Here is a 15,450-nt window from a genome sequence, read left to right on the forward strand (position 1 = left end):
TCCAGCTCAGGGGGGACCTTGCAGGCCACACACTGATGGCAACAAAAGGATCACACGATATGGGTCTTCAATGTATCACAGACAGCAGTGTGTGAGTTGGGGAGAGCAGACTAATTAGAAAGCCTTAACTTTGTGTTCGAGGGTCATTTTCAACACAAACATCAACACTGTTCTTTCAAAAACCTGAGACAGTTCCACAAACTCATCTGGAACTCCTCTGAGTTATAAATTACTCTAGAGTTATGCAGTATAGAGAGAGCCACATATTGCCACATCAAGGGCCTCACTGGTTTTCTGCAAGGAGCCAGAGGGCAGATGTTAGTTTTCATTTATGTTTACAGGAGCACAAAAATGAAAGAATACAAACTCATATTTGATCTGTCTGAGAAACTACCTCAACACAGAAAAAGAAATTACTTGTTCTCTTGAAACCACACCTCTCCAATTACTTAAATACAGAAAACTCTCCCAGGGTCACTTAGATTCAGTCCTGAAAATAGTCATCACTGATTTCCCACTGACTTCCAGTCAGAAGACAGCAGTGGCTGTCAAAACCTTAACTATTCAAATAGCACTTCTGTGATTTATGGTTCATTAAACTACAACATTAACATAAGTTACACAGATAACAAATGTCCTTCTGCTTGCACCTTGATTATCCTAATGTGATGAACTCACAAAACCGGGTTCACTCTGCTTTTAATGGTTCCTTCTAAATAAAACCAGAGCAGAGATTGGCTGTGCTGCCCTTGTTCCCAGCAGACCAGAAAATCCTGTTACAAACTCCAGAGCTCACTGGGCTATTCCCAGGGTTTCCCACACACCTCGGGCCGCCGGTGCTCATCGACGTCCACGGAGCCGTCCAGAGGGGTCACAAAGTGGCACACGGGGTTCTTGCGCTTCTCCAGGTCTGAAACAACAACGACAACGAGAGTGCTGAGCAGGAGCAGAGCTGTCACTTCAGTGGCAAGGTGTGACAGGGAGCCTAGCCAGGATTCCTTCCCGATGAACGACACGGAACAGGGAGATCTTGGGCTGTGCTTGGAGCACTCGGCACATCCTCAGCGTGGGCACATCCAGGAAAGCCCTGATCCAACGGCATTGCCTCTGGAACTTCAGACCTTGAGCAGATCCCCGAGCTTTTCACTAGACAATAACTTCAATTCTCTTGTTCTCACCGGTGTCTCAGGGAAGACCCGCCCCCAGCACGGTACTTACACTGCATGTACCAGGCCCTCCAGATGGCGTTATTGAGACGGATTTTATCTCTCCACTGAAGCTTCAATCCCTTAAAATTTTTCCATTTTGGTGAAACCAACCTTCCGCTGCAACAAAACAGACAACAAATCATTCTGCTTTCAGTTTTTCTCTCTCCCTTCCTTTCAAGGCAAAGCATCCCCCTAAACCAGCAGAACTGTCAACAGATGAAACAACAACAAGCCATGCTTGGCCAGTCACAACTTTTACTGTCCACAGCTCACTAAGCCAGGAGCCAGAGATTAATCCAGTCTTCATGTGTCCTCCATAAGAACTAAGAACTGTCCCAAATGGTCTCAAGAATATCAGCAGGAATAAAATCAATTTCACCCACACTTTTCTCTTTGCCAGTATCCCACCTTTTCTAATCCCCACCTATGACTTCCACCAACTGGGATCGAGATTATTTAATATTAAGAGGCTTCTGTATGTTTGGTCAGATACAGTTCCATTCCATTTTCCAGGCTGGTAACACTGGAAAGGAGGAAGGAAATGCCAGTTCTGGCCCATGAAAAAATATAATCCACCAATTCTACACTGTTGGTAATCAGAGCTGGGCACAAAGGAGTACAGACAGGCTAGTAACTTTTCTCCAAGGAAAGGCAAGGCTGGAAAAAGAAATGGTTTATGCATGAATGCTCCTGGGAGGTGGAAGGGAAATGGAAGGGAAAAGGAAGAAGCAGCAGGGACTCTAGAAAGCACTGTATAAACACAAACTACCCAGCCCTTAAAACACACCTTTGTGAATCATTAATCCATACTATTGACAGGGCAGAGGAAGTAGGAAATACTCGTAACACCGTAAATTTCAAGCCAGAGATTAAAGTATAGGAATTGTGCTTATCCCAGGTTCTCTCTCTTGTTTTGGGGGGTTTTAGCCCCACATCTTCCAAGTTTATATCTCCTGTGCTGTTTGTGCAACCTTGCTATGAGGGAATTGGACCAGCAATACCAACTGCAACCCATAGAACAATACAGGAAACAGGTTCACCTTGACACACCAGGAGCATCAGGTCAAGGGGTGATGGACAGGAAGGAGTGGCAGGAGCAATGCCACCTACAAACACTCTACCCTCTTAGGGAGATCCCCTGAGCACGTGGTCAGAGGAATGGCCTCTGCCATGAACTGCAGTGGCACTGGATGTACCAGCACGGACAGTGCCCTGGCACAGGCCATTTGCCTCACATGTTCAGTACAAATGAACTTGCAGTGGAATTATTTATCCTTAAAAGCTCATTTCACATTTAAGCTCTAAAATCGCTGTGCAAATAGGAAGTACATCCTACAGAAGTGCAAGGCACTTCCCTTGGCTCACCAAAGCCCATGCAGAGCCTGAGGGCGGAGAACTGATAATTCCCCGTTTCCTACTTGGTCTGGGAAACCTCCCAACAGCAGTTCTTTTTAAAGAAACCTTTTATTAAAACTTACAAGACTGAAAACAAGTAAAAAGTCCTCAGCCTAAACAAAAGCAACCAGAATGCCAGAGCTGCCAATAACAGGATATTAAACTAACATTTTTTCATGTATTTGGCTCACCATTTCTTTCCTCCCTTGCTGACACCACTACTGCTCTCACACTCAGGTACTCCCACAACTCTGACAGTAACAGAGGAGCAAATGCCAGGCTTCAGCCAAGAGACAGGTAATGAAGACAGCTCTGCTCTTTCAATTTTACTACTATATAAAATGGCAGTTGTGGCAACAGGTTGTAGCAATGCACCAGTAGATGAGTTGCTGCCTGACTGATTTTTTTTTCTTCCTCGCCTCTTTAAAAATAAATTGCAATGTTCTTGTATGCACAAGGAAGCAGATGCAGAGACCAGGTATGAACTCCACTAAAAGGATAATTCCCAGCAGCCAGAGAACAGGAAAGTGATCCAGTTGTGAGCCCTGTGCATGCCCAGCTGCCCCTTTGGGGGTTAGGCTGTACACTGGATTATGAGACAAGGCTCTGGTGCAGCCTTTGGGACACTGGTGCTTGATACAAATAAAGTATAAACAAAATTTGGTACACAAAATGGAACATGAGCATCCCCAAGACAAGCAGACTTGTTGGAGCTAGCAACTTCACTGACTGGGAGAGAGAGCAAACCATGACAACTATTAGCAAAAAATAGAAAAATCATTGTGCTGTCATTGGGCTTTAAGACTCTCAGTACCATCAGACTCTGTATGGTTACAGACATTTAGGAAATCCTGGATTATTTCTTTTCAGTAGTGCATCCATATGCCACTCGGAAATACATCTCCCAAAATCCAAAACTCCACTTCTAAATTTCAAGATTTTTAGTTAATGGAAAGATCTCCAACAAGTTCATCTCACTGTTACCCAGCCCATGTGTCAGAGCAGAGAGTGGATCTCCACCCATTTAATATTCCTCCCATCTGTGCAAACTATCCCAACACCTTTGGTGTTCGCTGCACAGCCAGCTCTGCCTCAGAACCACTGCACATCTTATCTTCCCTTCCAAACCCAGACTAAAGCCCATCTTTTCCTGTTTCTCATCTGTACATTAACAGTTTGGAGACAGGAGATTAACGTGCTGATGCATCACCAGCACTGACAAAGTGCCCACATGCCTTTGGCTAAGAAATCTGTCAACTTAATGTTCATCTCTTCACAGCTCTGTGTGACTCGACAGTTTGCCAAAGCAACAAAACTCTAATAATCTGCACTCAGAATAACAAGAGCAAATGCTCTTCTATAAAAAGACTAAAAGGAACTGTAATCAAGTCTGGTACACTCCTTGCATCTTCAAAGAGCTAATTAAAACTGGAATTAAAGCACAAATAGTTTAAAATATTTTCAATTACATTCTCAGAAAAAGCTAAACAAGACTAGTACATCAAAAGAAGGAAGTGATTAAGAACCTATTCTTAAAATAATTATTATTTTTAGTTCCCATGGGAGCAAAACACAAGTCCAGCTCGAGGTCATAAGTGAAACCACTCGAGCCTCAGTGGAGAGGAATCAGCATGAAGCTGACAACAATATTTAGACACTATTCCAAATTCCAAAGTCAATGGAAAGTCAATTACTTCGAACAGCACTGTGACTGAGAGCAGCTGTTTAACTGAAAGCAGTCTTCAGATTTTAAAGCAGCAAAACAACAACAAGGAGAAAACCCAAACAACTGGAGAGACCATCTGGCTGCTGCTCCTGCCAGTTCTGTAAGACCACGCCAACTCCTACAGCAAATGTGGAGCAACTTCCCAACAGGTGGATGGTCACCATGTACCTGCAGCACAACCCAAGAGCACGGCCCTTCTCCTGGCCCCTCTCCTGGAGCTGCTGCAGCTCTGCAGGGATGCTGCTCCCAACAAGGGGAGCAGGAGAGCATCCCAAGGGAGAACTGGAGCCAACAGTGCACGGTACAAGCCAGGACAGCTGCACCCACAGCTTGTGGGAATGCTGGTGCTGCACAGAGGGTGCCCAAGCTGAGCAGCACAGGGAGGCAGGCTCCTGGGTGGATCCTGCAGGGGATGCTGCTGCCAGAAGGCAGCTCATGTAAGCAATGCTGGAAGAATAGGTGACTTTCGTGTTCTCCTCAGTATCACACACACAGATCAAATCAAAGCAGCTGAAAACCATCTGATGGGTATCTTGCAACGCATTCCAGCAGCTCAGCTCAGTCTCCCATGTAGAAATCTCCACCTCCCGAGTCTAAATGTCCTCATCAAGTGATTTGATCACAGCAAACCAGCCAAAAGAGCTTCTGCTCGACAGCCAACAGAGCTGGAAATCCCCTCGGACGCAGCGGCCCCAACGTGCTTTGGAGGAGTCGCGGGGCTGTCACAGGAGAGGCACTCGAGGCTGCCACTTCCACCTACGAGTCCTGGACACACCAAGAGAGGCTGCAGATCATTCCCAAGGTTTTCTACATGCATTTTCCCAGCTCAGGAACTACACCTCAGACTACTGAGATCTAAGCAGGCAGACAGACAACAGGGCACAGATCTCTCACAACTCTCCATTTCTGAAACTCCAGTGAAAGCAGCTGTGTTTGAAAACAATTACAAACCTTCAAACATCACAAAGTTTGCAGCAAACTACAAGAAACAGACATCCGCTGTGAGAGTGTGACCTGATTCCCTTCAACACCTTTGATTTCTAAATTTTTCTGAGCAAGTTTGTATTCTAACAGTACCCTGACAGGATCCATTTACAAGCAAAGTTTTGCCTCTGAGAATCTCATTGCTTTGTTCTAGGTTAATAACTCTTAGTTTATGATCTTGCAGGATATTTTAGTGATGCTTTGGACTCGGTAGAGACAAGGCAAAGGCATGACCCTCTTTCTTAACAGATACACATGAGATGCCATTCACTGCTGCAAAATTTAAACCAGCAGCCCTCCCTAGCACTGAAACAACATTCAATTAATAAACTCAGCGCAAAACTCCTTCCGACATCTGTAGAAGCAGGATCAAGCTCTGAGATGACTCACAACAGAAGAATCCCCTGTTCTCCTCCCTTAATCAGAGGATTTTAAGATGGACTTCAGTCAGCATAAATCCACATGACACAAGCACCCTCTGGATTTGGGCAGAAAGGGACATTTATCTGCATGCAAACCCAGAAGAAACTTAGGGATTTTTCATTACTTATTAGCATTAAGAAACGCCAACATTTTATGAAACTGGTTTCTACAAAGAGACCTGAAGGGGCAGAGAAGCAGACTTAAAAATATTAACATAAATTCCATATATCTTCCACTTAACAGGTAGTTTGAATACATGTTGATTAAATGGAAACTATATGGTATAGCATGATAGAGCTTATGGGTTTTACACAGCTCGAATGCTTTATTCAGCTGTTTCTGATTCAACTTGCAGTTCTCCATTTTTCATCTCCCTCAGAAATGCTCACAACAGTACCACAGCCTTATGTTTAAATCCTTTCCTAACAGAAGGCAATAGGGAAGACTTTGCTGTAAACATCAGCCTGAAAAATCCCCTTTTCCTGCTCAGAAAAATTTAAGCTCATTCTCCACACCATGAGAAGCAAAAGTCACTGAGCAGGAATTGCAGCTGGGAAATGATACTGGGATTGTAGTGAACTAAAAGCTGCACCAAGTAAAAAGTTTTTAAAATACCTTCTGAGGATGGAATGCAGATTTCCTGCTTAAAATAAGGAGTGAGTGAATTACATGCCCGTGGCTACAAAGTGTGTGAGCGACACAGTAGAAGCAGAACATGGATTTTTTTGATGTACCACCGAGCTTTGCACATAAACCCCTCATTTCCACCCTCTCATCTTTCAATTTTTCGATACGCAGGGACAAGGAAAATCTTTGGCTACATTTGGCTCCCTAGCTCAGGAGTGTGCTGTTTTTTCTCTTCTCCTCAGTGAGCACCTGGCCAAGATCTATGGTACATGGAATTTAAACACAAACCTCCAAGCACTGTGGTTTAGATTCCACAGGCCTGTCCCACTGCCCAAATATGTGCTCCCAGCAGGCCCAGCAGATAGGCTGGAAAGCAGCTACTGCATGTCTGTAGGAATCACCTCCACGGATCACCAGAGTCTAATGTGCTATGGTCGTACACAATTATCCTGTTTTCAAATCTGAATTTTGTCAATTCAGTTTATGGGAACAAGCTACAGAAATGTCCTTTGTTTTCCTGTTTAGGTGATGGATTCCCCCTGCCCTTGTGCTAAAACAAGGCCTTTTGCCTCATTTTAGCTCTTTTCTGCCTTATTAGCTCCAGCCTCAAAACCCACTTCCTCTGTGCTTCCCCCCAGCTCCTTCCTGTACACAGTCATGCAGTTTTTTGAGGTAGGATAAGAATTTTACTTAAATTACAGGTAATGGCAATAAGGCTCTTAATTTAAGTAGAGGACAAAATTCAGACTTGATAGCACAGTAGCTGAATAGATCAGCTTTTTCAGCAACACAGAAAAGAACTTTCTGGCTTCTCCCCAGCATTTTTTTTTAAAGGCGTGGTTTTAGTTTGTTTTGTCATCTCCAATCTGTTTTGTTGGGGAGTTGGGCCTGTCAGCTCAGCTCTCCAAGAGCCAAAACTAACAGTATTTCCCCAAACAAAGGTTCATTCAGAGAATCAGATTATATGCATTGTGTGTTGGAGCAAAGGGGCAGGCAAGAGAAACCAAAACATTTCTACACGGCATGAATGTGTGTAGGACTGGTGAGGAGACCACGTATGAGCATCTCACAATTCCCACCTACAAAATTAATCCCAGCTGCAGCCCAAGGATACTAAACCCAGACAGAGCTCATTTTAAAAGCCAGATGTAGGGCAGGTCATTTTCCTCATTACCTGGTTCATCCTCCTTCCCTGAAATCCTCCTGCAGTAGCAGGCTCAGGGTTGTGGAGGGATGTTCTATTGCCCACAGACCACAAAGGACAGCATGGAGCTCTGTGCTCAAGTTAAAATAAACACTTTAAAACGACCAAAATGTCCCCTCACTGTTTGATTCATCACCTTTTGAAAATAACACTTCCATCCTGAAGACAGAGATACTGGACCAGACAAATATTTTTCCTCTGTCACGAGCATTAACTATTAAGAGCTGTTAGAAAAATAAAAATAAAGATCAAATTTAGCCACTGGCAAACTGGAATTGCAACACCTGCCAAGAAACATGTTATCTCGACTGATTTCACGCAGGCAGGCTCAGGTATGCACCTCCTGAAATGGAACAGGAAAGTGAAAGGTCAGCTGTACGCCTGAAGCAAATACTCCTGCCCCAACAAATCCACAAGAAATGTTTATTTATTTATATTATTAATTCAATGCTATTTTAAGCTTGGAAGTTTAATGTAATCTGCATAAATGAAAGCTTGCAGTGCCTGGGCTCTTGCTCTGACAACCTGGTCTATGCTGGACTCAGGAATGAACAGGCAGGTGCTGTGTCAAGGCAGCCTCCTTAGGGACAGCTGAAAAAAAATCACATTTTGGGAGCATTATCACACCTACCCTGACAGTTTTTCAAACCACCACCACCGTGTCAACCAGGGAAAGGAGTCTCTTGCTGCAGCTTTAGTCCAACACAACATGGCCAGGGTCAGCTGTGTGCAGGGGGAGGCTGCAGGCAGCTGGGAAGGACCCCTGAGAAATGCCTTCACCAGATGCAGGTTTCATGCAGGATATGAAAGGGTGAAAAGAGCACAGGGCAAACATAAAGATCAGTACAAATATCAAGGAGACTTGAAGGCTGTGGTGTCCTTCAGCCAGTGGCTATTTAAAGACTCTGAATATTTAGACAGTTTCTCATTTCCAGTCAGAAATCAAAGGATATTTCTAGAAATGTTCCTGCTTTTCAGACACTTGTCCAACAGTGGCTCACTTTAGTACAGAACTGGAACAGCCAGAAAAGAGAAAAGCTGCTTAAGTACTGTCGTTAATAAGTCAGCCAAAAGGCTGAGAAAATGGGCCTTACCATCACATCTGTCACCACTGACCCTCCCTCTCCCTGAGCCATGCTGTCTTTAACTTTGTGACTTTATAAATATTAATAGTTTATGAAAGGCCACACACTCCCACTGTCAAAAATCAGGACCTTCTTAAAGAACTACCAGAAAACCCACCATGGAAAAAGAAGCTGACACAGTAAACTCACATGGTGCTCTGAGATCCAGGCTCAGAGGCACATCCCAGCCCTTTCAGTGCCCAAATCTGAAATGCCAGGATGGAGAGCAGCTGCTCATGGGCACAAAGTGTGTCAGTGGCAAAGCAAGGACAGAACCCCAGCCAAGCATATCCCAGCTACACACCCCACACTAGAAATGCCATGAGCAAGGGTAAGCTTTAGAAAGGATCTGATTTATATTTTTCACATCAGATCAGCACATTTGGTTTTCTTTCTTTTTTCAGTACATTTTATTTTCCTTATTTTTGAAGTGCTTCCTATGTTCTCATGCATGGTGGAAAGAAGTGTCATTTTTTTAGAGCTGCTTCAGTATAAAGGGAAGTGATCCTACTTATTTCAGTGTCTTGAAATTTTCCACTTCTTCCTAACACTTGATTTCGGTCACTGGCTTTTCACCAACCTCCTCAGAATCTCAATATTCACTACAAAGAGCTGTTTCCCAGTACGGATGATCAGGTTTTGCAGCACGTATCCATTTTCATTTAAAAGGATGCTTGTTGGTGAGGGACCCTCTTGCATGGAGAGCTATAAATGTGTCAGAATCTTTTTGAACATTAAGGTCCCAGCCTAGATTAATGGACTGATCAAGACGTGATGATCTGAGATTTAAAAGATTTTTTACACATGGAGCTTCTGAAAAACCCAAACAAACCCTATCAGCGTGGCAGATCAGCCCAGCTCTGAGCAGCACACATACCACCCGAGCCCAGAGCTGTTTACCATGCTCGAGAAACCCGAAACCAGCACTTCTGCCAGAGGATACTGTAACATTCTCTGAACAACATTACATCCTATAAATACACTGCAAGACTTCAGGGATCTTATTCTGAAAGCGCCTTACAGGTTTGAAAAAGCAGAGATGCTCTCCCAGCTCTCCCCTTGTGACACAAAGCTTTCATCCCAGCTGTCTGCAGCCAGCTCCCTGCAGCTTGAAAAACACCAGGCTGATTCCCAAATTCAGTTATTACAGACTCAAGACTGCAACAGCACACACAGCTTATTCAAAGTTTACATAAAAGCTGAACCAGAAACTACACAAGAGACAGAAGCAGGGTAAAGGCACCATTGTGTTACTACTGAAACTACTCAAAGACCAATCAAACTCCCTAAGAAAGATGATGAAAGGAGGAAACTCCTTCCAGAACTCACATAGAACAGCCTGCAATGTGGAAAAAAATAAAATCTCTAAAAGGTCATGCATAACTCACAGGAAAAGTCTCCACTCAGACCTTTCTTGGACCTGTGTGCAAACAAGTGCTCTGGCAATGCTTCACCAAAAGCAGCCCTTCAGTTCATGGTGAACACCCCACTGCCCTGTGCCTGGCCGTGCCATGGGGGCAGCCACATCTCAAACACCACGGGAAAACTCCCCAGCATCCACCCACCCAAAACCACAGTCCCAGGAGGGCTGAGCATTTAGACAACACAGAGAGGAAAACAAAGTTCCACCTGTGGGCCAGGAGTCAAACTGGAGCTGTGAAGATCTGTCTGCTGCAATGCAGGGAAGGCCGTGTGAGTGACCCTTCCTTAATTAACTGGGACACAGGGCTGGCAGGGAAGCAGCTAATAATGCTCATGCCACATAATCCTCACCACACTTTTCCCAGATGGCTCCCGTTGCCTTTCTAGGATTGGACAGGCCAAGGGCAATGCCAGGTTCCCACGCACAGATGGAGAGATCAACCCTTGGTGTCTTGGTGGCTCCAGTCCTGCTGAATTGCTGGATCTGTTACTTTATAATGATGGTGGTTGTGGTGACTGTGCACAGCACAGGGCACTGATAAATGTTTCATAGCAGTTAACTTCCAAAAGCAATATTTAACCTCACTATATGCAGCAAGTGTCAGAGGAAGACTCTGTTTTACTGCACAATACCCTCATAAAGCCATTCCTTTGCTCCCAGTAACCACCATGATTAAATATCAAGCAGCAACATGGTTCAGAAATTCCCGTGCCATTCACCTGTGCACCAGTTAAAAGACATGTCTGGACTGACTTGGTTTATGTCCCAAAGCAAGGGGTGACTTCACCAGTAAAACATGTGACAGCATCAGCACTTTCACAAATCTTACTACAAGCAAAACAACAACCAAGTCACTAAATGACCCTCACTCAAGTCTTCTTTGAACCATATTTTTCCTATGTGACAAAACCACAAAAAACCAGTCCCAACCTTCATTCTGTAGAGTCCTGTCCTGGGGACAGGACAATCCCTTGGGAAAGCTCACGTGAAAGGTAAATAACACTTTTTACATGTTTATTGCTATGGAGAGAAGCAACCTCTCAAAATTTCCTAGGATCTGTCTTCCTATTTCCAAAAGCCTGTTACATGCACCCAGCTTATAATCACCACATGCCAAGCTTAGACACCAAGCCTACTAATGTGCTAATAAAAACTGCTAATAAAAGTTTTAGTCTCCTTAAGCTCTGCTAAGATTTTTACTGGAGATTTGAGGGTTCTACTTGTACAACTGGATACTAAAAACAGATGGAATCCACGCTGAGTTCCTAAACAACAGCCCAAAATTTTATTAGAAACAGTAATGAATTAGCTTTTATTGCAGAATTCTGTGCATCTACTTGCAGAGCTAAGCTCTGCTCCTCAGTAACATTTGCTCATTTGATAAAGTAAGTAAGTGCAATCTTATCCCATGGTTTTCTCTAAGGGTTAACAATTTCACACAGCATAGAGCAGGATTTAGGAATGCCCCTGGTTCCCATGCAGTCCGGCTGCAGATTACCCTTCCTCACAGGAAGAATGACTCAGATCACAGTGTCATTCCAGTCACAAACATACCGGCTCTGTGCTTTCACAAGACCATGGAATCCCCAGCACCTCCAGGCAGCAGCACAGAACGGGGCTGCTGCCACAGAGAGCAGCCACAGCCACACACTCCGGCCTTATCTGCAGCTTCCAGACACCAAATGCTGCCTGGAATTTTTTCCCAGCTGATACTAAAACACTGTGTAGCTCACTCCAGCACTTGACACCTGCTTTGGCAAGGGCTGTAAGAAGACCCACCCAGGGTGCCACAGGTCCAGCCTTCCCCGTGCCCAGACCCAGCACAGGGTGAGCAGGTGCTTGGGGAAGGGTCACAACAGGGCGAGCTTGTCCCAGGGTGTTCCTGCCAGCCCCGAACAACCAGCCCCTCCCAGCTCTAAAGGAAAATGATTTTAGCAAGTATATTGACTCACTCCCTAAAAGTGAACTGAAGAACTACAAAGTTTCTCTTTTTGCTGTTTACAGACACTTGCCACCCCCCAGCTCAGTATGTATATTGATTTGGCAGGACTCTGCTTTGAAAAAGGAGGGATAATGACACTTTTAGTAGAGAACAGCCACTATGGTGACTACTCAACAGCTTGGATGCCTCAGGTTTTGGACAGATTGTGAAATAATTGCTTTGGGAAACCAAAACAATCTCTGTATTAGGCATCAAACATGGTTGCTTATAATTACCTGAAGTGAGTGCAGTTCCCTCCTTGAGGATATTTGTATTCCTGATCAAGTCAGTTCTCCCATCCCAACACTTCATTTGAAATAAGCTGACAACATGCAAAGAGCTTCTCTGGCACAGTAACAGATCTAAATATTTCACAACCACATCCAAACCCCTTGACTTAGTCCTTCCTTTCTAAAAGTTTTATATCCTCTAATTCAGAGAAGTAATTTTTCTATGTTTCCAGGTGGCAAACCTCCTCTACAACCCCTGCACTCAATTTTCTTTCTCAAAAGCTGTGTTTTAAAGAGCAAAACCAAGTACTTGATTCCCTTTCACTGCTTCATGCTTTCCCACATCTGGCACACCACCAGCACATTTTCTATCCAAGCTCCCTCAGCCTCCATCCTGTCAGGGACAGATGTTTACCAAGCAAACAGAAATCTGGACTAAGCTGTGCAGACAGCAATATGCAGGAGTTTGTTCAGGGAAATGGTGATACGTTCTTTGGACACTGCACAGGACCAGCTAACACGAGAAGCACGGTATGCAACATCCAGAGCTTTGTGTGCTGCTCACAGGAGAGCAATTTCTGAGCCCTTCCTGAATCCACTGCACAGCTTAGCAGGACCAGGACTCCGCTGTGTTGCCTCTCACTCAAATACTGGGAGCTCTCCTGATGCAGTTGTCACTGTAAATACTATTAACAGAGCTTGACTAGCCATGGCTAAATTTACTCAGACTACAGCTTCAATGCAAATATACAGAAATTCATCAGGATGAGCAGAGAGTGACCATCCAAGAACACAAAAAATTATATCATTCTTTGCTCTGGGAAACGTGGCAGCAGATAATACCCATATTCAATGATTGGCAGATCAGAAATGCAACAAGATCTTCCACTGCCCTCTCCCAGTTTGGTACTAACACTTCTTCTCTAACAGCTGCCAGACCCATAAGCTCAGGTATTTCCTTTTTACCTTTAAGTTTCCCTTTTTATGTGCACACCTTTCCTTTTTTACCTTGATCACTTCTGCCTCCAAAGAAAGGGCTTTTATCACCTAACACAGGCTAAATCAGGTGTCACACCCGCAGCACCAAAAGTAAAAAGTCTGCATGATAAAAGGATAGCAAAGAGCAATCATGGCCTTCAAAGAAGAATTACAAAAACATGAGAAGTTCTTCCACAATTCTTGCTCCGTTTGCTCTCTGTCTCTTTGTGAATGGTGTGGACAGTGAGAACAAACTAGATTTAAGAGCAGCCTAAAGTCTGGATGTAAGATGCAGCATGAAGAACTGAGCAGAAGAGCCTGTGATGGCTCACATTCACATCAACACACTAAATGATGTGGGCCTGAGCTATTTTTAGGTCTATTGTGAAACCCCACATTCCAGCAGCTCCAAAGATACACCAGCACTACCACAGAGGCCTGGGCTCTGTATCATCACCCTGGCAGGCTGGAGTGAGTCTAACCCTTGCCCTACATTAGAATTTTGGCACCAAGGCAACCAAGTCCCTGGCACAGATGGGGCAATGTGGACAAGAAGTGTTTTGGACAACAAGTTCACGTGGGCTGGGGAAGGGTTTGGTTGCTGGATACAGAAGTCACTGGGTTGCTGCAGCCTGGCCAGAGGTCTCCCAGCCGTGCTGGCCAAGGCCACCTCAGCAGTCGTGTCCTTGAACTGCTGCAGGCAGAGCACCCGTTACTATGGGACCTTGAGGGAAGGGAGAGTAAACAAAGCAGCAGAGGGAAAGGAGGCCAGGATTTCGAGTAAAACACCCCATGCTACAGAATTCTGAAAACAATGAACTTGACAGATTCCAGAAGCAAACCTCCTTCGTGCCTCTGCACTGTTTGCTTGAATCTTGTTATGCAGACATGTCTCTCCTCAAGAACAACCCTGCTGATCTCTGAGGACTAACAGCCTCCACTGGAAGGATCAGTGAAAAGAAAACGCCTCATCCTGCCTACTTGTGCTTCTGTAGATCTGTTCTAGGCAGCAACACGAGCGGCAACACAAACTCCTCAGAACAAAACACTGGCACACCTTTGTTCCTTTGCTCCCTCTGCCTGGCAGGACACAGGACAGAGGTCCTGCACTCACCACAGGGATTCTAATGGCACTAAAGGCTCTGGTGGTCACTCAAGCTCTCAGCACAGAAACCTTTGAGGACCCACATCAGCAGGATTCTCTCAATACCAGGGCAGATGCAGTGCAGGACAAAGCCAGGAGGAGCAAACACCCCACAAAGAAGTTCAGGCCAGGTCACACTTGCCAACTGCCACCTTCCCCCTAGATTTGCAAAACCCAAGCACAAACAAGGCAGCTCCTATCTCACTTCCAAAACAAGTACCAGCAGTCCTTCTCAAGAATGGCAAAGCAATTACACAAGAGCAAGGTTATCTGGATCTTCTCTTTATCCCCTCAGTCACCCTTAAGGCTCCACTCTTCAATTCTTGTTCTTAATTCACAAGCCAGCCCTAGGACAAATGAAGCCCACCCAAAAACCAGCAAAGACAAGAACACCCTTGATCTCCTAAGAGGAAGATGCCCTTTCAAGCTCACACAGGAACAAAACTGTAATAAGCATTAGACTCCTTTGCTTGAGTAAGGACAACTTTTCATGAACAAAGGGGCATCTCTCAACCATTCTTCCTTGCTCCTTCAGCTGAAAGCAGCCTCAGCTCTTATTTCTGCTCTGAACTCCCCCCAAAATTCTGCTATTTCCTCCCTGAATCACTGGGAGAATGCACAGGGAAATAATGTTAATCTGCAATGAAACAGAAGCACAAACACTATGTACATACTCTACCCATGAAGATATCTCTGCTTGCTCTGGTGTGGTATAAATGAGCAATAAAGGTATCCCCAGAAATCCAGAAATCTCCCACTATAATTAAAAATAAAGCATTTACCTCTGCATGTAGGAAGACATTACCACACATAAAAATACAGTAAGAAAAGGCATTAAATACAGCAAAAAGGGCTGTATCCATTGCTTCCTTGCACTACACCATCAGCTAAACTAGAAGTAGAGAGACTAAAGGGTCTCTAACTGTGCATTACTGCTGTAGATAATGTGCTGCAAACGCAAAACCAAGAATAAAAAGCTCTCCAACAAGTCATTAAAATTTAA

At 44.5% G+C, this 15,450-nt stretch overlaps 1 protein-coding gene across 2 annotated transcripts in view; it reads right to left on the bottom strand.

The window, feature by feature from the left end:
- The window catches only part of LOC119707282 (MLX interacting protein), a 42,948-nt gene that overhangs the window by 19,747 nt on the left and 7,751 nt on the right, over positions 1–15,450 (bottom strand). The window contains exons 1-3 of one of the 2 annotated variants that reach the window (XM_038151980.1): positions 8,842–9,322; positions 1,219–1,325; positions 825–910 (exon numbers count right to left, since the gene is read on the bottom strand). In XM_038151980.1, coding sequence (XP_038007908.1) covers positions 825–910; positions 1,219–1,225 — 93 coding nt within the window. In that variant the 5' untranslated portion in view covers positions 1,226–1,325; positions 8,842–9,322. Of the gene's footprint in view, positions 1–824; positions 911–1,218; positions 1,326–8,841; positions 9,323–15,450 lie in introns of those variants that run through there. The other variant, XM_038151977.1, reaches the window with a different exon arrangement.

Source organism: Motacilla alba, chromosome 15 (assembly GCF_015832195.1).
Source record: "Motacilla alba alba isolate MOTALB_02 chromosome 15, Motacilla_alba_V1.0_pri, whole genome shotgun sequence".
Classification (NCBI taxonomy): Eukaryota; Metazoa; Chordata; class Aves; order Passeriformes; family Motacillidae; genus Motacilla; species Motacilla alba.